Genomic DNA, 26,509 nt, shown 5'->3' with positions numbered 1-26,509 from the left:
GTTGACTGTGGCTACGTCCCCAACCATGACCTTGGTATGCTCAAAATCCAATGCGTTATTGCCCATACAATGACTCACTAGGCGTGCATTGCTCAAAGGCAGAGTGCGGATGTAGGCTCAAGTTGAAGGCAAGGTAACTTCAAAGTGTAACTGTAGGTAGCTCATCTTTTTGACCTGTAAAAATTCGAATCAAGTCAAGCTGACATTGTCGGCGTGTGATTCGCTAAAACTAAATTCTAACGTTTTCAAAATCAGAAGAAAATCAGACTTCATCGTAATGCACGGGCAGTCGAACGCCGCGGCGCATACTGGAGGCGAGCAGAGCGGCACGTGCGCGTATCAGGACGCGAGTGCACAGCGATCTGCAGGGTGCATCAAGGTGGCGGTGGTGGGCGCAGGTTTCCTGGGAAAATGCATTGCGATTGACCTGTCCCTGTTGGGACTTCAGGTCGTCGTGTGCGATACGAACCCTCAGATTGGCGACGCGGTTCGTTAAAGCTAGAAAATGGGGTTCGAAAGGCAGTTTGTAACTGCTATATGGACGTGTTACAATAGCTGTCGTCGTATGCGTACGAGTTGCTGCACCCGTTGCTATACCTGGGCTACGTCACCAAGAGCATGGTGACTCAAGCGTGCGGCAACATCACGGTTGTCACGGATGTGGCGCAATGTGCCGACGCTGCTATCGTCATCGAAGCGGTAAGATCTACAGTCATAGTATCCCTTACCGTTATAATTCTAATGCAATATTTCGTGTCAGATTCCTGAAAACTTGGAGGCCAAAGTGAAACTTTTCAAGACGCTTGAGCAACACTGTTCGGCTTCAACAGTACTAACTAGCAACACAATCGAGCTCCCAGTCGACTCTATCCAGTACGTCACATTGCCATAAAATTCTAAAAGATGACCAGTACTTACTGTTATTATCCTGGTAGAATGCATCTGCAGCATCCTGACCGTTTCTTGGGCATGCGGTTCTTCTACCCATGCGTACTCATGTCCCCTGTGGAACTCACAGTGGGGACGTCCACATCGCAGCGCACTGTCGACCGCGTCGTCGCCTTCCTGCAACGTCTGGAGAAGCAACCGCATCGAGGTCCAACTAAGCGCGTGCTTACCAGCAAAGAGGCCAGCGCCTTCCAGTTCGACACGGCAGTGCGTGGCCACTTCTATCACGGTCTGCTGGAGCCCAAGCGCGTGTCCTCCGTCGCTGACATCATCACTCCTCAGCCAGGTCCTTCGCTTGTTGGACCTGACTTTAACGCAGAGAGAACATCACTTTAACAATTAAAGTTAAAAATGTTTAAAACAAGTCCACTGTCAAAACCCGTTTTAGTGACGTAGAATGCTTCAATTCCACGAGGTGGTCGACGCGCGAAAGGGTCGCTGCAACGTGGCCTCCGTCGCGCTACGAGCAGGTTCATGTGTGCTACGCACACCTGCCTTCTGCGCCGTGTCCTCTTCTTCCTGTGGCTGGTGTTTCGCGCCCCAATTGTCTCTCCAGCGCTGCACAGGCTGCCGTCAAGTTCAATACTGTTCTCGCAGGTGTCAAAAGCTCGACTGGTCGCAGCATCGGCGCGAATGTCAGGCCTGGCGCTCTATTCCAGTAGACGCTACTTTACCCACTGTTTTGCTAGTATGTCGTCTAGCTGCCAAGCTCTTTCTGAGCTCTAAAGTCGACCAAGAAGACAAGAATCGCATACTAAACCTACGCCATCACTTGGACGACCACACGGCGCCTAAGCAGCAACAGTTCTGTGAAACGACGCCGTTAGTGCACCTTCTTTTATCCGAATATAAAGTAGATAAACAGGAGCAGACTCCGAGCTTCGCAGAGCTCCAAGAATCTTTAAAGCCAGAGATACTGAAACTCTTTGGACAAGTCAGCTGCAACGGCTTCTCGATCATGAACGGCGTGACCAACGAGCCTGTAGGCATCGGGTTATTCCTCCAAGGATCGATGTTTAATCACGACTGCGATCCGAACTGTGTCGTGAGCTTTCAAGGCCAAGAAATGAATGTTCACGTGATCAAGGACGTTAAAGAGGGTCAAGAACTTACAATCTCGTACGTCGAGGTACTGCAGTCGACCAAGAAGAGACAAAAGATACTGAAAGACTCGTACTTCTTCGAGTGTCAATGCTCTCGGTGTACGACGGAGACGACAGACGACTGGTATCTGGATGGGCTACAGTGCGGTAACAAAGGCTGCCCAACCGGTGTCGTGGTACTGGACGGTGACCGTAACAATGCTGTCTGTAAAGTATGCGGTACAATACGTAACAAAGAGGAGATTAATAGTTACGAACAAGAGCTGCAGACACTTGAAAAGCTACCAGCTAACTGCGAAGAAGACAAGTGGAAAAAGTATCAGCAAATGTGGGAAATCGCCACGAGAAGACTGAAGCTGCATCCTCGGAGCTCACGAGCTGCTGTGCTGGCTCGTGACATCAGTAACTTCCTGACCGACGCGTCGTCTGTGGAGTTACAGCAGCAAGCTCTCCCATTCTGCTTCGCAGAGCTACACACCGTGGAGTGGCTGCTACCAAAGACAAATCTACCTTTTCGAGGCAGCATAAAGGCCCAGATAGGCAAACTCTTGTTGGGAGGCATCGCGTCGTCTGTAGATCGAGCTGAGCAGCTGCAACAAGCTACGAAACACCTTCAAGAAGCGCTGTCAGTGTAAGTAACCGAGTCTGTGATGTTAACGGTTAGTGTTCTGATAAGGGTGTTATTTTCTAGACTGGAATGCGCACATGGAAGTGCGAGTGACGCTGTGCGGGCTACACATTTGATACTGGAAGAGGTGTATCGAACAGCGCAGTAGTTTGTAACTTTAACTTGTTACAAGTTACAATACGGGTCAATCTTGGCTTTGTACGCTGCTCGGACGTACGCCGACGGGAGCAGCTTACTCAAGACCGCCTGGCCTAGTAGCTGCAGTCGTGGGTTACTGGGAAATTCGAACATAACTTGATGCACTGTCCGCACTAACATGAGATCGCTGTTAAGAGTTACAGTGTCCACCACTGCACCGTAACCCTTTCGGTGACTCTCCTGGTTACCGTCTGTCTCGTTCATTACTCGAAGTTTTTCATTCGTCGCATATAACGCACGTTGGATAAGTGCCTCGTCTAACGGGTTACGCTCGACTAGCTGAGTAATCTTAACAAACGTCCATTGTGCTGTCGGGTTATAGTGTTGTTTACGGGATTTCGCCTTGGCCATAGCGAGGAAATAGCGTCCTTCGTCCTCTAAGCTCTCGAATCTATCATGACAGCGTTTAGAAACGTCGTGACTTGAGATTTCTAGACTGCAGCGCCGTAACGAGAGTGCGTACAGTGGAGTCACAAGCTTCTTGTCAGTCTTTAGCTTGCTTGGTGTAGCCTCCAGTAGCGTCAACAGCACTCGATAATCTGATTTTTTTTTGCTTGCAGCCATCAGCAACGCACGCAACCCACGTCGCTCTTCGGTATCAGTGAGGATCATCTCTTGACAGTACTGTAACAGGATTTTTATCTTTTCAACGCTGACGTCGTGTATAATCGCCATGTGAAGAGGTAGGTTTCGTTTCTCGTTGTATACACGACAACCTTCGATGTATACGTCACATAATTTATGAAGAATCTCTATACTGAGACCATTTGCTGCTGCTGCGAGGTGGATCGGGAGGTCTCCAGTCGGCAAGGAACTCGTCTTACAAGCTGCTGGCATGAGGGTTAGTATCAGAGAGAGCAGACGCGTTGCGCGTGGCTGGTGAAGAAGTGTATAGTGCAGTAACGTCGTTCGAGTTCCTGTTATTGTTGTGGCTGTAACAAGTGAATTTTCATGATCTTTAGTAGCAAATTCTGCTGTGAGAGTGAGGATTTTCACTAATTTTTCTTCCGGGAAGCCATATTTGATGGCGAGATGTACTGGTAACAATCCGTTACTACGTTGGTGAGTCAATAATGCAGCGGGGTGGTGCAATAGCAAGAGATCCACAAGCCACAACCAGCCAATACCAACGTCAGTTAATTGTTGTTTCTGATGTTCAAAGCCATCCATAGCGAGATGTAAGGGTAAATCACCGTGTTTCGTAGCTGTAGTACACAATTTATCAGCGTTGAAATGCTTTAAAAACAATAACACTGTAGTTCTCGAATGTGACGGCGTAAACCCACGTTCTGGTTGTCGTTGTTGGGTGATACAAGCGTGAAAAGCAGACTCGCCACGGTCGTTGAACAATGTTACTACTTTCTTACTTTGGTTACAAGCTGATAAAGCCCATTGTAACACGCCAATTGATGTACGATGGAGGATGGCTACATGCAGTGGGGTATCTCCACACACCGTTTGACGCTCCCATATCGAAATCTTCCTTTGAGTTTTCAATTTCTTTGGTGGCTCTCGAGCTAGAATTCTCAGTAAATCTACACTTAAGTGTTCACGGAAGCCTATATGTAGAGGTGTCATTCCGAAGGCATCGGCTTCCATAAGAGCTTCGGGGTATCCCTCGACCATCGCACGTACAACTGGAGCAGAGAAGTGACAGCGGACAGCATAGTGAAGCGGTAAGTTTGCTGCTGCGTCGCCCCCACGTTGCGTCAGTTGTCGACGACGACGTCGAGCAATGAGTTCCACCAGAACCAGATCAGGCTTTGGAGAGCGCAAATGTGTCCAAATGTTACCAAGCATACGCTGTTGTACCACCGAAGTTACGTCGTACATGTAGAACGCACTTGGTGCCAACAATGGACGGTGTTCGAGCCTTTGTGATAGTAACGGTAAACATATTTGATCATAGAAATTCTTCTTCGCACGACGTTCTGTTAACCGCTTGTCGAATTGATACCTTTCGGTCTTAGAAGAGCAATCGTCACGTTCCAAAGGAGCGATTGAAGACGTGGTAACAGAAAATAGCGGTCGCGAGAGAACAATGTTACCTGTGTAGGTATCTGTGAAGTAGAACAGCTTCGAGTTTGGATCGATATGCTTCTGGAAGCGTTCACTGACGAGATTAAACACATATTTTCGAGCCAAATGACCTCTTAATAGTGCTTGAACTCGCTGTGCAGCATCAGGTTTTAGAGGTGGATCCATACGTATTGCAATGTCGGATATAATCATTGTTACACAATCCACAACTTCGGGTTCAATCCACGTAACATCCAATCGTTTCGCACCATACACACGCTTCTTTGTCGGGATAAACGCATGCAGCTCTCGCCATTTCTTAAGCTTCTCCACTTCATCATGAACAGCTTGATGCTCGATACGTTTCTCCATAAAATCATCTCTCCAGTCACTCAAATAGCCACGCAAATCTGTGAGTGTAACTTTCAGCGCTCGGTCTTTTACCATTTCTAAACTCACAGCTAGTGAAGCCATAGCGTCACTTTTACTTAACGGTGGTGTATCAGGTTCTACAGTTGGTTTAGAAACAGCATCACGACGTGTTTGATGCAACGTCGCCGCATTTGCAGCAGGACGGCGATGCTCGAAAGCCTTCCAGAAGGCGAGAAATTCTTCAAAATTAATGCGCCCATCTCCACTCGAGTCCATGACCGTCATCATGCGACTCACTTGTGCTGTATCCATCTCATGGCCAAGAGCTTTGATGAGTTGCAGCAACTCCTTCTCATCCAAAGCTCCGGAGTTATCCGAGTCAAATGTTTTAAACAATATAGAAATCTTTTTGACACGTTGCTGCTCTGCTTCGTGTTCGGTAATGGCTGCAGCTTGGTCGTTCATGACATTTAATGTGCGCATTTGTTTACGACGTCGACGTTGTTTCTCTCGAGCAGCAGCTTGTGCTTCGTGTTGTGCACGGAGCTTCGCTTGGGCTCGTTGTTTGGCTCGTTGCAGCTCCAGCTTCTCTCGCTCCGTAGTTTCGAACTTATCATACCAGTTAAGAAAGTTTTCAAGAGACACTAGCTGGTCCATGGGATTTGTTACTAACTCGTTCAAGGCGCGACGATATACCAAACCGCGCAGTGGGAACTCGCCTAACAGAGCTACAAGACGTGGTAGCAAGTTCGACTCGAAACATTTTGTACCATCATCATCTTTTGCAGGGACTAACACTAATCCGTCTGAATTCTCGAGAAATTCATGGCAAATTTCACGACGACGCCGGTCGCGAGTGATAATTTCGCTTTCGGTCGTCTCCTTAGCTTCAATTTGTAACTTTGTTTTCCACCAAAACTGGAACTCGTCCAATGTTACAGATCCGTCGCCACTAGCGTCCAGAACACTAAACACTTGTCGTATCTGCGCGTCACTCATGGATACATTTCCACGACCCAAAAGCACTCGATAAAAGAGTTGAAACTCATCCAGAGTCATCTCCCCACTCTCGTCTGCATCATATTGACGGAAAACACGCGCAATCTGCTCGTCAGCCGATAGATTTTGTCCTCCAAGTTTTAATAGCATGGTAGCCATTTGAGTCTGTAGTTGAGGTGGATCCCATTGCGTTATACCATCCACCTCATGGTAATAGTAGGTCTGGCCTTCCGAGTCCACGACCTCCTCCCAACCTCCCATATCCACTTTCTTCGTGCAAAAATGTAGCCACGAACGCACGATATCTTCATCTATTGACATGGGTACATCATCTTCTGCTGTCGATACGCCGAATCGATTCTGAAGGGTATTCATTATTGCGATAACGTGTTGTTTTCGACTCATCGGGTGCTCCAACTGCGTAAATACTCGCCAACATGTTTCTCTATTCCACCCCTGCTTAGTATTTTGTGTTTCTTGCCTTTGAATCTCGAGAAATAGAGCGATTTTTTGGGTCCAATCCATCTTGCTACTAGGAAAAAGATGGTTAAGGCGATCGGCCACACGATGTTCCATAGCTGGATGACTCCATCGCTCCTGGAACGTCGTTGTGTGACGATAGACAACTGGTGTTGCACGTTGGTTAAGAACCTCGATTCGTTCCCAAGAAGAATATTTTACTTCGCCTAGTTTAGCACGGCGTTGATAAGGTGCGTTCATGACCCAATAATACTTGAATGCTTCCCAGGAAACTATAGGTTGATCAGCAACACGAGAGCTATACGGGTCTACTTGTTGCATCAGAGCTAGAAGCCCATCACAACCGCTAAGTGACTGCCCGACGTGTACACACAAGTCTTCGAACTCTGCGGGGTCTAGATAGCCACATTTATCTTCGTCATATTTGACGAATAATTCACGGAGCTGTTGTAACATTTCGTGAGTATCATCGTTGTTCTCAGTAAGAAATTCTGGGATTCCATCACGGGATGTTTGTTGTTCTTGGTGATTTTTTTCTTGTGTCTCCAAGTGATTCCACAGACAGTTTATAAAGTTTGGGAGGTCCCAAAGACTCTCACCTGTGACGGTATTGTTGTAACATTTTGTGGGTTTATTACCAAGAGCCGCATCAATCTCAGATACTTCTTGAACCACTTCCTCCCACGCTGGAGATGCCACGGGAACGAGACGTGGCGCTGCAGCACGCGCCTCTGCGTGAATTTCGTTGAGTAACCACGTCACAAAGTCATGTCGTAAGATACTCATAGAGTTTGTCGTATCAAGCTCCTGCATCAAGCGGAATTGTTCGTGTTCATCGCGTAGCGGGCGACCAATGTTACGACAAAGTGTCGGTAGCTCACCAAGTTTCACACTTTCACCTTGAGCATTGGGTGCCAACTCCAAGAAAATCCGATACACGTCAGCGTCCACTCTCCAGTATTCGGAAGGATCATACCCAGCAGTTTGCGGTGTATATCCGTCGTAGCCTGTGTTAGGAGACCAAGAATCGCCTTCCCAACCTTGCTCGGCCATGACAGTGCTTCAAACTCCCACAACTATTAATAGTGAGGAGTCGCGATCTTTATTTTCTGCAAATATTTCCAAACTTGAGAATTTATACAAACCGAAGACTGGATATCCTAACTAAGAAATCAAACAGGAGAAAGGTGCCGGTATTTACATCTCCTAAGTTGTGTACAAAATGCCCGCGGTCTTGAAGTCCGTCTTGCTCAGTGTCTGTTTAACATAAGGCAGCACCTTGACAATAGCACTGAAGTCCGGTCGCCGTGTCGGGTCCTGATTCCAGCAGTGCTCGATTAACTCGGCGATTTTGGGTACCGTGGTGCTTGGCAGCGCTGGCCGCATCTGATGCTCGGCCACGGCCATCGCAGCTATAAAACAATAATAAAAAGTTATCTCTTTGCCATAAAACAACAAAAATCAATACCAAACGCGTACTCTGCATTGGTGTCTGCCCCCTGAATGGAATATCCTTGGCCAACAGCTCCCACATGACCACAGCGAAGCTATACACGTCGGCTTTACTAGAGTAAGGTTCGTGTCGAATAACCTCAGGGGCCATCCACCCGTACGTGCCTGTCTCGGCAGTCCGGTCGGCAGACCGACCCACTTCCATGACACAACTGAGACCAAAGTCCGAGATTGTAGCCGATCCCTGGGCGTCTAGCAGCACGTTGCTGCTCTTTAGATCTCGATGCATGATCGAGTGTTCGTGTAGATAACTCATGCCTTGGGCCATGTCGTTGGCCAGCCGGAAGAAGTCAAGCGGTGGCTTAGACTTGGCCCGGACTAAGGAAGCCAGTGTGCCTCCTTCCATGAACTCGAACACGAGGCAGTAGCGTGGAGGCGCACAGGCCGAGCCCAGGAATTGCACGATATTTGGGTGTCGAAGCGCGCTGGCCACTTCTTCTTCGCGACGCAATTCTTTGAGAAGTTCATTGGCCAAACTCTTTTGGCTGGTGGCCGACAGGTCCACCACCTTGGCCGCGACGTGTCGCCCATTCCAGTGTGCGCTAAAGGTGCTGCGGAACCAACGGCCTTACCAAGTTTTAATTGAGAGAAGTCCAATGTGCCCCAAGAGGAAGAAGAGGACGACGTCCTGCTCTTCTTGCGTCCGAACAGCGGCATTTTGCGGTAAAAACCACTAACAAATGCGGGGCTGCAAATGGTTGATTGGGAAGTGGAGATATTATATACTGTAAGAAAACCTTTTAGCGAGAAGTGTTTTTGGGCGATAATTGGTGTGAATTGCAATATACCGGTGAAATTGAATCCATAATCAGGGACTAGCACTGAACTTCGGTGTACATGTACCGGTATTATATCACTTACAGGCATCCGCTCCTGCAATGTACTCCATAATGGAGAAGTCTAGAGCACCAGAAAATCCACACTACAGAAATAGCATATTCGGTTTGGTTCTGTATGATTTCGGTATTTTTCAAAATATTCGGATCAACAGATCCCCAGCTGCTATCACGCAGTTGCGCAGGAAAAAAAATAACTTCGTCAGCAAAATTAGGACATTCAATTTTTTGAAAGTCTGTGAGGCCGTTTGGACCGCTCATTCGAAGATTTTCCCGCTCCCAGACAACCCACTCAAATCGATGGTAAGCCGTGATGTATGGCTCCTTGCAGTGCTCTTAACTGTCTAACGTGCTGTTGTGTAATGCACAGCCACCTGAAGAAGAGCTTCCTCCTTATCTTGGCCACAGCAAGCAGCGCAAGACCCCTTCCCGGGATCCCGTCGTGCTGTCGCGCCAGCAGCAAGCGGAAGCAAACCGCGTGAAGATTCGGTCCGCCAGTCGCGCTGCGCAAGAAGACGTTGAGCCACCAGCGAGACGACTGCCCCCTCTCGCTCAAGTTGTAAGACACGGCGGGAAGAAAATGACGCCGCGCCAGGAGCGTGTGCTACGCGCGAGGTACGGTGATCGCTTTCCAAATCAACGCAAGACGAACTCACCGCTTGCAGCCCCGGGCGAAGAATTCAGATGGGAAGCGGAGGTTCTGAAGACATTGCAAGCCGATGAAAGCACGCATTCGGACAGCGAGGAGATAACGGACATGGATGATTTGGGCGCAAGTTTGGATGGTGCTGGAAATAACGATGCGCTGGCGGAGGTGCTCGACCAGCTGGATGAGGAAGATGAGCTTGCCTCGGATGGTGACAGTAATGACGGCGACTACGAAGAAGATGGTGCGCTGGAAGACGTGTCCAGTGAAAGCGCAGAGTCCAGTGTAAATCACGAGGAGGAAAGACATACAGAATTTAATACACAAGATGAACCAAAAACACACAAGATGACATCGCATCTATGTTTGGAGGGCAATTTTTCTAATTCGGAGGATATGCCGGTTGCTGGATCTTTCCTGGAAGGTTTTCCCGTCTTTTGGAGCTCGTGGGATAAATTTTACGAGGTGTTTGCAGAGTTCCAGGAGGCTACATTCCAGCTTTTTTCCTGCCGTACGAGCACATCAGTCGCTGCAAGAAACCGGAAGATTTCTGCCGAGCAGAAAAAGGCGAAGAAGAAAGACCCTAAAAAGACGAAGGGAAGGCGAGCGACTGGCGGCACACTGCTTCCTGATGATTGGGAATTGTATAGCAGAACATACCTGTGTACGCATGGAATGCCGTTCGACAGCAAGGGCACTGGTCAACGCGAGCACACTACTGTGCGTTCAACAGGCTGTACGGCGTGTGTGAATGCTCGTGTGCGACTTAGACCTGGTGGAAAAGGATTTTATTTGGTGGTGAAAGCAACTGGCATCCACAATCACAACTTGACACACCACCAGTGGTTTAACTACGCTGAGAACCGACGTATTGATAGCCCGCAACTTCGCGAAGACGTCTCTGTGATGGCCAAGGCTGGTGCAAAACCAAGAGGTATACTAGAGTATCTTCGTTCCAAGACAGGTACCGTATTCGTTTTGTAAATCTTTGGTGTATATTTTGTTGAACTAATTCTGATTTGGCTGTCTAGGCAAGCGCACAACTTTAAAAGACGTACATAACATGACTCAGACAGCGAAGCAGGTGTTCCGCGGTGGAAAAAGTGATGCAGAGTGCGCGCTGTCGGTTCTGGATGAATTCATTGAAGGCGCCCCAGGAAATACGGCTGAATTCATAGTGGACAGCGAGAGTAACGTGGCTCGAGTCGTGACGTTTCAGTCTGCAAGGCAAAAGCGGTTGTTTGCAGCGTTTCCCGAAGTTGTTCTTGTTGATGCGACGCATGGAACCAACGCAAACCGCTACAAACTCTTTAGTTTCGCAGTTCATGATGTGTTCGGGAAGGTAATAACTGAGTGAAGAGTACTACCAAAAAAAAGAAGTAACTCATATTCTGTTTTGTGTGTTGGTAGGGCCAGTATGTGCAGCATGCGCTGGTACTGACGGAAGAGAAACCAAATTTAGCTCTAGCTGTGAGCGTTTTCAAGAAAAACAATCCGGATTGGCCCAAGATCAGAGTAATAATGATGGACAAGGCTCTCCACGAAAAGGAAGTGCTAAATGAGGGGTGGCCTAATGCAACGCAGTTGCTATGTCGCTGGCACGTGGAAACTTGGTTGAAGAAGCAGTGCTCTCGTTTGGGTGGAGTTGGCAGACTGGAGACTAAGCAGTTGAAGGTGATCATGAAAGGACTGGTAAACGCGGAATCTCAACAGGAATACGATGACTTTAAGGACGCGCTTCTGGAGACGGTCGGCAAAGATGAAGAAAATCTGCTGTACAAAAGTTTCATGAAACACTGGGACACGACTACCGACGAATGGGTGATGTACAAGCGTGGCGGTGTGCCGCACTTGAAGAACAATACTAACAACCGGTTGGAGTCGAAGTGGGGACGAGTAAAGGAGATTGTGGATGGCAATTTCACGATTGACGAGCTGGTCTCCATGTTGATTACGATGCAAAATTATGCGGAGGAACGGTATTTAGCTGAGTTCCATCGCGTTGGCAGCCGGCCTCCAATGTCCGAAGACCCGGAGCTGACGGCTTTAGCAATGCAGCTGAGCAACTATGCATTTAAGATGGTGGAAGAGCAGCACAAATTGGCCTTGGGTTTGAATGCGTCCTACGACATTGAAGTGGACGGTATGAGGACGACGCTGACAAATCCTGCAACAGGTAAAACATACCAAGTTAATGCGGGGGTGCGTGTATTGTGTATTTTCGGTTTATGGTATTATGTTTTGTTTGGAATTTGACACTTGTTTTCTGTTGTAGCTCTGTACGTGTGACTGTATCTTCAGGCAGACGTGTCTTCTACCATGCAGACCCATCATGTTCCTTCGCAGTAAAGCAAACTACGAGACAGTGGTTCCGCCGATGAGGACTTTTTCGTCAAGGTGGATCGTACAGAGTCCAGCTAACAACATTGAAACAGGAGACGTCTCTGCTGGTGGCCTCACCCGGGTGAACTGCCAACCCATCCGAGCTCTACCGGCAATTGACCGAGATACCAAGTACAGCCGCAGCAAGCAGCTCTCTGAGAAAATCATCGACGTGATGTCTCTACAGCCGTCCACAACCTTTCGACTAGCGATGAAGTGGCTCGAGGGCTTTCATACTGCTCTACACACCGGTCAACTAGAAGACTTCGTGGGTATTGAGCCAGAAGCAACACCCAGCGTTTTCCCTAACCTGTCGCAAGTTTCCGTCGCCAACAGCGTCACTATTTCTCAACTGTCTTTTGGAAAACCGAGCGGGAACAAGATACTTGACGAAGACCAGCTCATTACGAATAATGCTGGCAGCGCCGCCGCCCCGATTGTGCTTGGCTCCCCACCGAAACGGAGAGGATTATCGAAGCGAGCTGAGAAGAAAGAAGTGTCGAAGAAGGAGCTGAAAGAAGCGAAGCGCATCCAGACGTGCATCAGGGAAGGAAAGAAGGCGTGCGCGGTGAAGCTGTGCCACATGGAGATCCTCAGCGGGCCTTATAGCAGCAGCACAACAAGACCTCTTCTGGACAGACTGGAGCTACCACGTGTGGAAGTGGTGGGCCTATTGGTGGTGCGCAAGTACAACGTCGGCCAACCGGTCCCTGCCATTAAGGCAATTCCTCAAGGTGAGAAGATCCGAGAGGCCATCCAAGCAATTGATGACAAAGGCGATCAAGACTTACTTGCGCGTTGGGATGAATACGGATGTGCAACCTACGGGCAGTTGAAGCTGATGGATTTGGTAGTGCAAGCCCAGAACAACTTCAAGATGGTGACGGCAACTATGGAGTGGATCGACAAAGTGGAGTTTCAAGTGGATTCCATTGTGGAACCATTTAAAGACTCAGTGGACATCACGAAGGTAACCAGACTCAAAAACCAAAGTTACACAGAACCTGTACAAAAACTGACACAAAATGAATATTGTTACGATGTTTGGACCGGCGGACCACAAAAAAGCCGTTGAGGACCTGAATTTGGGGAGGTGGTACGTTGGAAAACACGCCCAGTTTGGCAGTGAGTTCCTCGATTTTCGAGAAAATGTGTGGTTGCACTCTGGATCAATTATTGGGTCGTTGTTGATGATGCGATCGACTTATGAAGATGTCGGCATCGTCAACCCCCGCTTCCTAGACTTTGCTATGTCGGAGCAGAGGGAGCGGATCGCTCGCTCGTATGGTGCTGCTGATCCAGGGGTCAAGAAACTTATTAGTGCGGTCAATCTCGGATATCATTGGGGTGCTTTTTACGTTGATGTGGAGAGAAAGCAATGCTTCCTGTTCGACCCAATGCAGTTGAAGAGCAACATCTCGTCGCTCAGAACGGCGGTGTGCACTGTCGTAGAGCCAATGCTGAAGATGACGGACCAGATCCAGTACGAAACTATCACTGGCTGTGAGCAGCAGGATAGCTCGTCCTGCGGCCTCTGGTGCTTGGTCGTGCTAGAGCTACTGCTCTTTGGAGCAACTCACGATAAGTGGAGCAACTATTGGAGCGACTCGTTGTACGAAGCAGTCGGCTATTTGCGTATGCGGTACTTGCACAAGGTGATCAAGTTGCAGAGCCACTTTCCAGTTGAAGACGAACCGGAAGAAGAGAAGTAAGTGCAGACATTAGTTACTGGTAACTTCAACACGAATTGATTTTGGTATCACTTTGAAGCCAAACAGAACCAAACTAAAATTATACAGAACCCGTGGGACTTAGAGTTTTTTGGCGAGGTGTTGCTGCTCCAGGGAAGCCGAGTCAAGTCTATATTTAGAAAAACGGCTGTGCGTTCAATTTTTCATACTCAGCGCCATATTATTGTATAGGACACATAAGCAAACGACGAGATTTGATTCGCTAGAAACTATGTCGATTATAAAAGACGACATGTACACTATAAACGACATCACACTTACGCACTTACCGAGCACTTACCGCGTAAATTACTGCCACTTCGTCATTTTATTTGAAAGCCCATTCTCTGTTGCACACAGAAAAAATATGTTACCCATCACGCGTGTGTGAGAGACCTTACTTTCGTCTATTTATTTTCTGTTGGACTAGCACGATCCCTCCATAATGGAGTCCATTGCCCATTTGACATGCAAATACCTCGAATTGGATAGAAAAGATTCGCTGACTTCTAAAGCTATCAGTTCACAATTTGGTCCAGCGCAGTGTTGGCATGTTATCCACATCGGAGTTCGAGTGTCTCGAAACGGTTTGGAGAGACACGGGGCGCCTCCTCACCCTTAAAGTGAGGAGCTTGCAGGGCTTTATTTTCATTTCGGACAGCGCGGTCCCAAGTCCGAGAGAGTAGAAGCAACAAAACTAATCAGTTAGTTGGAGCTGACCACGGTGCTCAACACCCCCACAGCTTACAGATGCAGCAGGAGTATCTTTATATGGAGATTGAGTGCACCAAGCAAGGCATGGTGAACTTGAGGATGTCCCGGTGATTTATGTAGTCAGTGGCATTGATTGACTCAGTGGCTTCACAACGATGCCCAATGTACCTTACGTGTCTTGGCGACTCGTAGACTGCGCTTGTCACTGGCAAGTAGCCACGCGTGTTGACTCTTATTGGGCTCTCCGTTTGACGAAGTGCATGCTCCATACCAGCGGGGAGATGGCAAGGAGCTGTTGAGTTGTCGAGTCACTGTGATTCACAGTGACGCAGCGGGGAGATGGCAAGGAGCTGTGGCTAGGGGTTAATGGCAGCTCCAAAATTGGTGAAGTACTGTGATGTGTAATTGTAGACCAGTTAATATAAAAAATATCACCAATATTTTCTTTTAAAAACAAAATGTTATTATTAATTATCATCACCGGTGTCCGGACGATGTAACAGTCTAATCAACTAACTTATCACACAAGACCAAGGTAAACTAAGCGGTTATTTTGTCAGAGGTCTTCTGAGTGCTGGTTGGTCAAAATTGACGGAAACGGATGGGCTGGAGACAAACTTCTAATAGCACGACAAACGCCATGGAAGAGGAAGCCCGAATGCGTGTCCCCTTAAAGGAGTCCGTTCAGAGAATCTACGAAAAAGCAATCTCTATTTAACCGAAGAACACTCAGAGGGCCTATATCAAGCGCCAGCAGAAGTTTCGAGACTGGTGCTTGGCGAAGGGGACAGCTTTTAGTGACCTAACGCGGTACACAGTTACTGGAGAAAAGCTTCATATTTTCTTGAAAAAAAAAGTCATCGGGAGAGCCAAACGTCGCAAGGGAAGCAACAAACACAGTGATAGAGCCGAAATTATCGGGAGATCGACGGTAAAGTGTTACGACATTAGGCCTGACGAGTGATGACGAAGCTCAAACAGAATCTCATCCATCTCGAATGCAGCAAAAATGTTCTCGATCAACACCGTCGCCTCGTACGACGAGGCGCTGGAATTGCTAGACCAAGCGTTTGATCGAGCGAAGGTGGCGTTGGCAGCTTCTGTGGCGGGTGCGCCCATGTCTACGGCGGTCCTGAAATGCTCTATCTTGATGGAGATGAAGGTGGTGGGGCTGTTGAGACAGATCGGCTACGAGACCTTGTTGGCTACGGGCGACAGTGGAGTTGCGGCTAATGGGAAGAAAAGCAAGAGCACGACGGAGGACAAGGCGCCGGTGAATGGCGGAGACGCGGAGTGAACAATGGCGCAAATGATGGAAATGTCCCACGACCCCGTGACGAGACGGCAACACGTCCATGTACGAGCGCTCGATGACCTCGAAGTGAACGGCTGCTTCGACATGTTGACGCGAGCGCCACTGACCAAGTCGCAACTTCACCCGAACCGAGCACTGAAGCAACTCATAAAGACTCTGCAAAGAGACCATCGGCTCGGACGTAAGGATATAAGTGAATCAGCTCGTGGAGCTGATATCATTGTGGAGCTGTGAGAAGTTGAAATTGTGCCAGCTACACCACGTCCTGTAAAGTGAATACAAGAATGAAAAAGAAATTGAAGTTGATGATTAAGATACTGTGGAGTTGACTGTAGCGAAAACAGTGGATATCGCATGTAGAAAGAAGGGAAGGTCCTGCGTGGTCGCTGTGTTAGTAACCATGTTCGTTGTACGCCGCTGCAGGCTTCTTGGCGCGGCGGATCTGGCTGGCTACATCGTGACATCGCGCTAGCGCCTTAATCTCCTCTCCTACAAACTTGCTTGGCTCCGAGCTTCAGAGATGTTGGATCTCCGCGCTCAGAGCAGCAAGAATGTAGTCGCCATCATTATGTTGGATTGTTGAAGTCGCAATAGAGGGCGAAGCCATGAACGGGGTGGAGCATGCGGCATGATGCGAACTATATGGCTGGGGGACGTCAAAAAGTCCTGGAGCGAGTACTGGGGTATTGTTGCGTGAGGAGCGTACTGCTGCTGGAGAGCCGAAGTGTGACTATTGTGGTGGAGTGCTGTAACGTGGGCAATGTACTGCAACTCTGGAGCATGAGGCTCGTGCCGGAGTGCTGAAGCGGGAGGTTGACGCGGGCCGGGAGTTATGTCATTTTGCTGGGGAGCCGGAGCACGGTGTGGATGCTGATGCACCGGGGCGCTTTGCGGGTGAAGCGGAGCGAGTTGCGGAGCTGGGATTGCAGTACCCTGAGCAGCCTCCGGCTCCTCAGATGGCTTCGTCGCTGCACCTTCCAGCTTGAGCCGCTTCACGGCCTTGTGATAGGCGTATCTGGATATTCCGATCAGCTCCATTATCTCGCCTCGCTTCTTGCCTTTCGCCAGCAATCCCGCGATCTCCCCGACGGTGACGGGATGAATGGGTCGCTTCAAGGCTGTTCCACGTAAAAAGATTAAGTCAGTTCAATGTTGATGTTTACTGTGTCTAAGGTCACCTTGTTTCGAGTTTGACTTCGATTGTGGTTGTCCTGTGAGCGAAAACTCTGTCGTTGAGGGCTGCGAAGGTCGAGGCTGTTCTGTTGGCGTACAGCGAGTTTTTTTTTAACACTTTGTAGATTGTGCAGAGAGAGCGCGTGGTTTTGCCGCAGATCTCAAGAGGGTTCTTACCTTGGTTGTCCATTAGCTCGATTGAGGCGACCTCCTCCGAGGACAACCAAGGCCCCTTCGCCATCTTGGTTGATGCGGCAAGCTGCAAAAAAGAAATCTGTTGCCCGATTACCTTCTCACCTGCAACGTCGTTAATGTAGTCATTGTAGCAAGCGTACACATGGATACGGTGGGAATTAAAAATTACTTGTAATTCGTCATTAGTCCTTAAGCACTAGCACTAAGCTACTGGCGAGGGTACCTGTCGATTAGCGTAGCTGCGCGCTGCCCTCTCGCGTCCATTAGCCCTTTCTCGCTCCACTCTGACAAGTCGGGCCACTGCCACCCTGTTTTGGCGCAGTGCATGTCGAGCACGGAGAATCTTGAGGACGGCTGCATCCCACGCCACCCTCCGACGCTCGACCGTGGCGTTCTTGCAATACTCAAACACGCGGAAGAAGGCGTCCGACCCGGGATCGAGTCGCACGAACTCTCGGCGCTCAGTAAAAACCGTCCTGTCTCTGATGTACAGAACGCCAGTTGCATCGAGCCAATCTTGGTCCTCGACTGCTGCGTGCAAAACTTCATCGTTCTCTTGTTCTTGATCATTTCCAACCTCGCCTGGCTTCACTTGTCCTATGCCTTCGTCCTCCGCTGCCTCCCTGAGGTGCACGTCCGACGTCTGCTGATGTCCTCCAGCATGATAGGAAAGCCTAAGCATTGCATCTGTTAGCTCATTACGTACGATGTGTTCTATTTAAAGCAGCTTGCTTAGGCTTTCCGGAAGACCTCCATGAATCATTGCAATGAGTTTAAACTGCATTGAGTTGACGCAGAATCCCGACCCCTTCAGCTCTGACTTGAGCCCCGTAAATCTTAAATAGGCTTTCTGGCTACAGAGTACCGAACAGATTAAATAAACGCAAACTTATCTCAATTTAAAAGCCCACATCACATCACGTACGTTGTGACTCCATACTTGCCAAGGTGGACCCCTTCCCACAATCGGATCTGCAATTCTGGTACCTTCATATGTCTACCCAAAGCCGTAAGCCGCAGATTTCCTTCGAGATGAGAGCCCTCCGCTAAAGTGCCAAGGTTGGCACCGTAGATAATGCACTTGCGCATGAACGGCTCCGCGGAGTGGACGCCGCTGAGAGCGTGGTCCATTCGCTCGCATCTGATGGTCGACATCGACTGGCGGCGCTCTGTAGCGGTCGCGTAGATCCTAGCAAGCCTACGAGCTAGTCGAACCTCACTGGCTGAATATTGATCCATTTTGCTCACCTTCTTCATGTGCTAATTGAGAAATGAAGTAAGGGCGGGTGCGGTTTTTGTTGGCGCCAAAATTTTGGCGCCATCGTCTGCGATTGGTGAAAGTCAAAGTCTGACTGACGAGAGCTTGTGTACCGGGGTACATAGCCCTAAGTGTACCTGTAACGGGGTACGTATCCCTAAGTGTACCATATTTACATGAAGGGTGACACGTCACAAGAAAATACCACTCCTGTGCTCTCTAAGCCTACGAAGGGGCCTGTGGACGAGGAGGGACACTTATGCGGAGAACAGGTCTGTTAATAGTTGTGCTGATATTGTGGCAGCTCAATTAAAGTCCAACCTGATAACTATGTTTAAATCACAAAATGCATTTGAGTACATCAAATAGCCCTATTTCTAAATTTAGGTACCTCGAGCTCCCAAAACTCGAGCTCCATTGTTTTTCCCAGAGTGACGGCAAGGTTGGCGTCGTGTGTTGGTTCTGCTGAGCGCATAATCCACCCCTGGGACGAGCCAGATGGGTTCAGTCCAAAATTTTAATCGCTAACCGCTCGTAGCTCGTTATGAACCTGGTACCCTGTATTTTACTGTTCTTGCCCGTATTTAGCGTCGGTAACGAGCCGGTTTCAAAGTTTTAGCTATAGGTAACAGGAACCGCAACTGGTGCAGATGGCAAGGCTCTCGAATCTGAAGGATTTCATTAATTGTTTCGCGGTGAGTTTTAGCAACTTTTTTGGGCTGAGTTGGGTGCTAAAAGAAGAGTTGCTTCCAGCTATTCCAGGTTTTGCGACCTTCCACAGACGCTCATGGAGACTGAGCGGAGAAGACGTCGTGACAATTCCTGATGCTGGCGCGAAGGTCCTACCGGCGAGACCAAGCAATACTTCCTTTGTGTACGACTGGGGCGTGCGCGTGATCAGCACGTCCAAGGCGAGTGCTACCGCTGTCTGGATGTGCTTGGCGAGCGAGACCTGCCGCACACAGCGTGCAAAGATGTTGATGTCCAGCGGACAAACGTCGAAAGCGACTCATAACTTCAGCAAGGCGCATGGTATCGGCTCTGACAAGACCGCCAGCGAGGTGGGGAGGCTGACCTTCTGCTCAATGTGCTGGCGAGAAGCGTCCATGCCCCGCTCCATGAGTTGACGTAGCGCTGCCTGAACGGCCATCCTCGGCTAAAGCACGAGCTTGTTCCTGAGCCCCGTGTTGTAGCTGCTGGAGGACATCCGCGACGCGCTGCTCTGTAAATCGCTGCTGCTCTTCTTCAAGAAGCAGCTGTCGCTGCTGGAGCTTAGCTTAATGCTCAGCGATGCTGTTCACCTGTGCCGACACATGAGCGAGCGCCATCCTCAGCTTTTCGCCGTCGATGTGGTAGTGCTCCGGCAGCTCGATGATCGGCAGGTCATCCAATGTGATGAAGCACTACGGTGTTGAAGATACGGCGTCGTTCAAAATGCTGAAAGTGTGGGTCTAAATCAAAGGTTGCCATAATTTTTTTAACAATTAAAATTGAATATGTTAGCCAATGAGAGGCAAAGAATTCCGAAACGAATGAGGTTTTCGCCCAAGTTTGCAGCGGATCTTGGCTAATCGGCTCCTGCATGCGCTTTGCATTGACGAACCGACGCGGTTTTGGCACCGGCTCATCGGGATCCGATGGCGTAGCATCATGACCAGACTCATCTGGACGAGATGCGGCTACGGTCGGCTAGAAATGGATGTGTCTATCTGGATCGGAGCTCAGCCGCAGCGGATCTGGTTCATTGATTTTTGAGAAGAATCGGGCTCCCTACCTTGTTCTGGATCGTAAGAGATAGTAGATCCGTGGTTGGGGTTCGGTTCGTCCCAAGGGTGCATTAATCTAGCGCTACAGGCTATAGGTTTATTAGACGCACGATGTGGACGAGGCTATTGGTAGAAAGCAAGAAACTATCGACATTAAACAAGTGCAAGCGTTCGCAATTTTCCATCTCGATCGCCTTTGTCTGTGTCACAGAGAAATACTAGAGCAAATACTCGTCAAGCTGAAAGCCTACTGCTGTTCAAGAACCTGACTGAAAGAGTTCTTTTGTGAGCCCTCGGTTCACTGGTAAGGTGGCAAGAAACGTACTTAAGTGGGAAATATAATAAGAAATCATCTAGTATCAATATTTTTCAAATGTCCGAGTTAATATTAAAATATTATGCTAGCTTTTGAAAATCTAAGCTATTTAAAATCAAAAATAGTACTACATGTATTACTATTCAAAATATCATATGATATTTGGCTACCATTAGCCCCGACCGATGTAATCACAGTGTGATTACACACCGGTCGCCGCAACTTTCCGTGCGTACATGATCAAGCCATGGTGGTGTGGAGCCGACTCGATTCGAGTCGCCGGTGCTGTTGGCAACACAGCCTGTTGCCAAGTTGCTCAGTCACTTGCACTGATTGTTGCAAGTCAATTTGACTGTCAAATCACCAATTATGATATTTTGCACGATGGGTGCCGCCTGGGTCGGAAATGGGCAACACTTCAACGACGATACCGGATAACCAAAACCGCAGAAGGATCCAAAGCAGCCATCATTCTCATTCTTCATTTTGCGCTCCAGCTCCCAGGTCTCCAATCTCCCTATACAATGACCATCAAGCTCTACGCCAACCTCATCAGCCAGCCCAGCCGCGCGGCCGAGTGGATTTTACGCATTAAGAAGCTGGACCACGAGTTCGTGGCCGCGGAATTCGGCGCTCCGATTTTCAAGTCGCCTGAGTTCCTGGCTCTCAACCCGAATGGCCTCATCCCGGTGTTGCAAGACGGCGACTTCTCGATCTTTGAGGGCAACGCTATCATGCAGTACTTGGCCGAGAAGAACGGCTGGACGGACCTCTACCCGGCCGACGCGCGGGCCCACGCCAAGGTGAACCAGTATCTGCACTGGCACCACACGAACGTGCGTCTCATCACGCCCAAGGTGCTCGTGCCGCTTATGCACACGAAGCAGCACTCGGCCACCCCGGAGGAAGCCATTATGATCAAGGAGACGCCGGCGCTTCTCACTAAGCTATCCGAGCTAATGGAGAAGTTCCTGGTCAAGGACTTTGTGGCTGAGACCGACCAGCCCACGATCGCCGACATCGCCGCCTACTGCGAGCTCGTGCAGGTGGAGTACATGGGCATCTATGATTTTTCCAAGCACCCCAAGCTCGCGGCTTGGCTCAAGCGTATGAAGTCGGTGCCCCACCACGATGAGATCCAGGCACCTTTGGACCAGTTCCTCACGAGCCTGGAGCTTAAGACCAAGGCCGCGGCTAACGCGTAAGATCCGAAAAGATACTCTCTGCTTCTGGTTTTCCTCTGAAACGTAATACATCCGATCGTTCGATTTTTGTGACATTTTGTTTGTGACATGAGTTCGTTAAGGGAAGCTTTAAAAACTACTAGTTGCATGATATTTGCAACTTCCAGTTGCCAAACGGCGTCAGAGTGACACTTTCCATTTTGAAGATGACGTTGAAGCTGTACGCGAACCTAGTGAGCCAACCCTGTCGTGCGGTGCAGTGGGTTATGCGACTGAAGCACCTGGAGCATGAGCTTGTACTGACCGAGTTTGGGAGTCGCACATTCACATCTGCTGAGTTCCTGGCACTGAACCCCAACGGACTGATCCCAGTGTTGCAAGATGGAGACTTTGCACTGTTCGAAAGCAGTGCCATACTGGTCTACTTGGCCGAGAAGTTCAAATGGACGGATCTTTACCCGAGAGACGTGCATGCCCATGCAAAGGTGAACCAGTATCTGCACTGGCACCACACGAACGCGCGTCAGATCACCATGACAGTGCTGGTCCCGTTGAAGCGGATCAAACAGAACAAGCAGCTTCCAGACGACATCGTGTTGGTAAAAGAAGCCCCGGCGCTCCTAGCCAAGCTGCTCAAGTTGATCGAGACATTCCTAGTCAAGGATTTTATTGCTGAGACAAACACTCCGACACTTGCGGACTTCGCCGCGTATTGCGAGTTTGTGCAAATCGAGCTCATGGGAATTTTCGAGTTGTCAGATTATCCGAAATTTTCGGCTTGGATGCAACGAATGAAAAAGTTGCCGATGCACGATGAAATTCACGCCACGCTCAACGAGTTTTTGGCTGATCTCGGTCTTAAGACAAAGGCGAAAGCCAAGGAGGAAGCCACTGCGGATCCGTAAGACAGAAAAGAGGAGATTCGGATTGACGCTAAAGATTATTAACAAGCTCACGGCTTCTAATCCGAAGAATGCTAGTTTACTAACGGCGTTTGGACACGCCCACACCATCGTTCTACCCGCTGCCGACGACAGATAGAACGGATAGACACTTACTTATATTTCCACCTCGGAATGGAGTTTCTCGTATAGAACTTCGAGTTCCTGAGCAATCTCCTTCTTCTCGTTCGGGTCGGATTCGGGTTGAGCCTCTAGCTCGTGTTGCTTGTTGGTCAGCTCTAAAATCCGCTGATACAGCTTCACGACGGTAGTCTTCGAGGTGTCTGCCCGGTCCTTGGCGGCCGACGCGCCGGCCTTGCCAGGATTAGCGTCACTGTCGCCCATAGTACTGTGCTCCTGGCCACTCGAGTCTAAGCTTAAACACATACTCTCTTCGGTAGGACGCAGGTCTTCAGGACGTAACAACGAGCCGAAGTTCATAGACAAGCCGTTAATAGAATCGTCACGGCCGGACGAATAGTCGAGTCGGTCTTCGTCGTCCGCGACGCTAACGGTTTGGCCCGAGTTCGTAGGGAACGTAGGCAGTTTAGAGAGCGAAGACTCACCGGTCGGAGCCCCGTGACCTTGTGAGTGTGCACTGCTGTGTGGACTACGGAAAAACGCCGGTAGTTCGGGACCACGGCGCTTCGCTGAGCCTTCCGAACTACCTGTTCGTCGACGATGAGGCTTGGTCAGCACGATCTCAGCCGCTTCTACTTCGAGATCGAGCGGTTCCTGGTTTCTGAACATGGCTTCTTGCTGTTCCCATTGTGCTACCTGTAGTAGCTCCAGTCGGGTCAGCGGACGGTCAGACGATAGCGACGGAGGAGGAGGACGCTCCGGTTCAGGTTCGGAGTCGCGCGCAGGCTTACTACGCCGTGTCCGCTCTTCCTGTACCACCCGTCGCGCGGCATTCCGCTCGTTCTTCGTCACGGGTCCGGGTTTGCCCATCTGTTTCGTATGTTGAGCCAATAAGCTGGAGGTTAGGAAGGATGGCGCTCCCGAACTGGCTCCGCTTGACTGACTGAACTGGCTGAATTCACTACTACTCAAAGACATGGACTCGAGTTCGTCACGGTAGTTATCCGGCTCCTCAATATTTTGTTCCTGACGTCGTCGCATCAACGCTTCCTGTTGTTGCTGTTGACGCTGCAGTAGACGTTGTTTGTTCTGGTGTTGTTGCAAGGCGCGCTGTTGACGCTGCAACGCTCGTCGCTGCTCCTCATCACGGTACTGAGGAGGCGAGACGCCGTACGTCTGGTGGTCGTACATGTCCGGGTTTCTCGGATCATATTTCCTATCATCTCGTCGTCTTCTACTCGATGGAGGATTGTCATCGTATTCGCCCGAATCATTCGTAAAGCGATCCGAATCCAGACTCACCTTGCCGTATTCGCCTGGCATTTCCATCGTCCGCGGATATTCCGGATCCGGATCCTGATAACTGTCACTTTGACTGTAACTTTCTTCGTAACTGTTATTGTACGGCCCTCGTCGACCCGAATGGTCTCGACGGCCACGTCCTTGGCTGTCGTACTCGTCGCTGTCACGACTAGGCTGGCCGCGACGACGCGACGTGGGAGACCCCGAGTTGCTCCTGTTGTAGCGCTCATACTGGTAGCCTGGCGCACGTACGCTCATTACCGGCGGCTCGTCATCGTGTGCACTGTTTGTCTCGGAGTACTGTTCGCTAGGCGGCAAGTCCTCGAACACGGACGGGTCTGTGTTCTGCGCGCACTTGAAGCACACACGCACCTTCCTAACGCCTTGGCCAGGGATCGCAACCTCCCATTCCGTACTACACGCAGACGCGCAAACTACTTCGCCGCACTTACGACAACGCGCTTTACGTGTAATAAGCCCAAATTTGGCTGAACAGAGGTTGCAACGTGTACGTTGGCTCTTTGGCACGAGTTCTAAGTCGCCCAGGAACCGCTGAGCGCCCAGTCGTCGACGCGTGATCATTTTCTGCAGATCTGCGATGCCGGACAGTCGCTTCTTCTGGATGGTCATGAACAGCGGCGTCGGCACCTTCATGCTGCCTTTCATGTTGACCTGTGCGCTGAAGATGACGTCCAGGAAGCCTGGACGTTCGCTCTCGACGAACACGTAGCCGGTGTGGTAGAAACTGCCTCGTACGAGGTTGTAGTCACTCAGTTCGGGGCAACACGGCAGTTTAATCGAGTGGTACGACCGAACCCAGCCGCGACGGCCACTCACGTCCATGAACGTGCTCTGACACTCAACCGTGAGGAAGTCGCGGTTCTTTAAGAGCTTCGACGGCATCTCCGAGGCGAACCATTTGATTGTCACCTGGTTGGCGTTAAGCATCTTGCTGGAGCCACTACGCTGGCCTCGGACGGTGTATTTAGGGTCATTTAGCAGCGACGGGTCCTCTATCACGTAGAGTAGCTGGGCGTCCAATACGTCGGCGTTACACTCGACAAACGCGGCGACTTTTGCGTCTGTCGATAGGTCGAAGAAGTCGGCCACCTCGTCCAGTGTGGACTGGATGGTGGTCGCGCCACAGCCGTACGAGATCGACTCACCTACTACGGCCTCTGGGTATCGGGCCTCGCCCTTGTACATCTGCACGCCACGGTGCATCCCTGCCTCCTCCCAGCGCACGGGTCCTTCATTGTTGCGTGTGGCGTCGACTAACGCTTTGGCCGAGTCCTTGGCTTTCCCCACGAGATACTGTTCCTCTCGCTCCGTGAGCTCCGGGCGCTTAAAGAAGCGCGGCGGCAGCGGCAGCGTCTTGGTCATGAGACTGCAATTGGATTATGCGGCGCGACGGCAGCCGCGAGGGGGAATGCGGGTTTGGGGAGTGGACTAGGAATGGACGACCTGTTCGCAGAATTTCTACCCGCGGACGTGTGTCGTCGCGATGCTCAAGAGAAGAGCCCAAAACTTGCAGCTGGCCAAGTTTCCTGGCCGCGACGTACAGTGCTGGATAATCAGAACGTCAGACTCGCAGTCTCACTGTGCGCCACTCTGGTCGAAGATCATCATACTGCACCGGTATCCGGAAAAGTGCAGGCGTATACGCTAGAATCGTAAGCATGGTTTTTATTTTAGCAAAAAAGCATGTTGACCAACGTTAGGACGATCTCACCCGCAGATATTACATGTACAGTGTACATGTTCCAATATACACGTAGCTAGCTACCGAACATGAGCACTATCCAAAACATAAAAACATGCACATGCACGTGGCTCATTTGCCCAGTTGCTCTTTAGGCTTTGTAGCTGTACGAGTTTTTATGCTGCGACTTGTGAGTTAAACGGCGGCTGTGGTATGCTCGCGACTCGGATAAGATGAAGTGTAGAGGATGGCTCGAGTAGCTTGGATTCATGGAGCTTGAGACTTGAGTCGAGTCAAGCTCCATGAATCCTCTGGCGGCAAAGGCAAATTTCGTAGATCCAAACTTTGGACGAAAGGGATGACCAAGAAGAGGAAGACACGATGCCACGAAACGTGCACCTGCGTTTTTTTTCCAATGGTTACTGTTTCATCCCGTACACTGTGGATTCAGTGCTCGTCCTTCGGTTCCACACCGACCATCGACTCGATAGGCACTCGATGATCGAGTGCCTCGAAGTGCGCCGTCGGACCACGTTGGAAGAGAACGACGCAGCGAATTAAGTTATTAATAATGCGTCAGCTTGACTTGCATCCGTGATCGCAGAATCGGATGGAGCGATCCCCGCCTCAATCTGTCGTTGTGCCGGACCAGTTGGCGACGCGCAGTCGAAAAGTGGCCAAGTTCTGCAACACCAGAACTTCTGGCAGA

The 26,509-nt window shown here is 49.9% G+C and overlaps 8 protein-coding genes across 8 annotated transcripts; 4 read left to right on the top strand and 4 right to left on the bottom strand.

Annotated features, from left to right (window-relative positions):
* Nucleotides 1–277: 277 nt before the first annotated feature.
* Nucleotides 278–1,284, top strand: PITG_12996 (uncharacterized protein; the record flags this gene model as incomplete). The annotated part of the gene is made up of 4 exons (XM_002900492.1): nt 278–487; nt 556–699; nt 761–873; nt 936–1,284. 4 exons carry the CDS (start codon nt 278–280, stop codon nt 1,282–1,284), a joined length of 816 nt encoding a protein of 271 aa, XP_002900538.1.
* Nucleotides 1,285–1,345: 61 nt separating this feature from the next.
* On the top strand, nt 1,346–2,686 carry PITG_12995 (uncharacterized protein; the record flags this gene model as incomplete). Its single annotated transcript, XM_002900491.1, has 2 exons — nt 1,346–2,227; nt 2,291–2,686. 2 exons carry the CDS (start codon nt 1,346–1,348, stop codon nt 2,684–2,686), a joined length of 1,278 nt encoding a protein of 425 aa, XP_002900537.1.
* A 158-nt stretch (nt 2,687–2,844) lies between these two features.
* On the bottom strand, nt 2,845–7,800 carry PITG_12994 (uncharacterized protein; the record flags this gene model as incomplete). The annotated part of the gene is made up of 3 exons (XM_002900490.1): nt 2,845–4,026; nt 4,132–4,356; nt 4,417–7,800. The coding sequence occupies 3 exons, from the start codon at nt 7,798–7,800 to the stop codon at nt 2,845–2,847; spliced, it is 4,791 nt and encodes a 1,596-aa protein (XP_002900536.1).
* Nucleotides 7,801–7,827: 27 nt separating this feature from the next.
* On the bottom strand, nt 7,828–8,916 carry PITG_12993 (serine/threonine protein kinase; the record flags this gene model as incomplete). Its single annotated transcript, XM_002900489.1, has 3 exons — nt 7,828–8,159; nt 8,227–8,810; nt 8,882–8,916. 3 exons carry the CDS (start codon nt 8,914–8,916, stop codon nt 7,954–7,956), a joined length of 825 nt encoding a protein of 274 aa, XP_002900535.1.
* Nucleotides 8,917–16,419: 7,503 nt separating this feature from the next.
* Nucleotides 16,420–18,381, bottom strand: PITG_12991 (uncharacterized protein; the record flags this gene model as incomplete). The annotated part of the gene is made up of 4 exons (XM_002900488.1): nt 16,420–17,000; nt 17,233–17,314; nt 17,474–17,924; nt 18,176–18,381. 4 exons carry the CDS (start codon nt 18,379–18,381, stop codon nt 16,420–16,422), a joined length of 1,320 nt encoding a protein of 439 aa, XP_002900534.1.
* A 2,699-nt stretch (nt 18,382–21,080) lies between these two features.
* On the top strand, nt 21,081–21,867 carry PITG_12990 (glutathione transferase, theta class; the record flags this gene model as incomplete). Its single annotated transcript, XM_002900487.1, has 1 exon — nt 21,081–21,867. The coding sequence occupies one exon, from the start codon at nt 21,115–21,117 to the stop codon at nt 21,793–21,795; it is 681 nt and encodes a 226-aa protein (XP_002900533.1).
* Nucleotides 21,868–21,963: 96 nt separating this feature from the next.
* PITG_12989 (glutathione S-transferase theta, putative) lies at nt 21,964–22,748 on the top strand (the record flags this gene model as incomplete). Its single annotated transcript, XM_002900486.1, has 1 exon — nt 21,964–22,748. The coding sequence occupies one exon, from the start codon at nt 21,981–21,983 to the stop codon at nt 22,677–22,679; it is 699 nt and encodes a 232-aa protein (XP_002900532.1).
* Nucleotides 22,749–22,832: 84 nt separating this feature from the next.
* PITG_12988 (uncharacterized protein) lies at nt 22,833–25,481 on the bottom strand (the record flags this gene model as incomplete). Its single annotated transcript, XM_002900485.1, has 1 exon — nt 22,833–25,481. The coding sequence occupies one exon, from the start codon at nt 25,479–25,481 to the stop codon at nt 22,833–22,835; it is 2,649 nt and encodes an 882-aa protein (XP_002900531.1).
* Between the last annotated feature and the right edge of the window lie 1,028 nt (nt 25,482–26,509).

This window comes from Phytophthora infestans, genomic scaffold, assembly GCF_000142945.1.
Source record: "Phytophthora infestans T30-4 supercont1.25 genomic scaffold, whole genome shotgun sequence".
In the NCBI taxonomy this organism is placed as follows: domain Eukaryota; phylum Oomycota; class Peronosporomycetes; order Peronosporales; family Peronosporaceae; genus Phytophthora; species Phytophthora infestans.
Note: the sequence above shows the minus strand (reverse complement) of the source record. Positions and strands in the feature narration are given on the sequence as shown.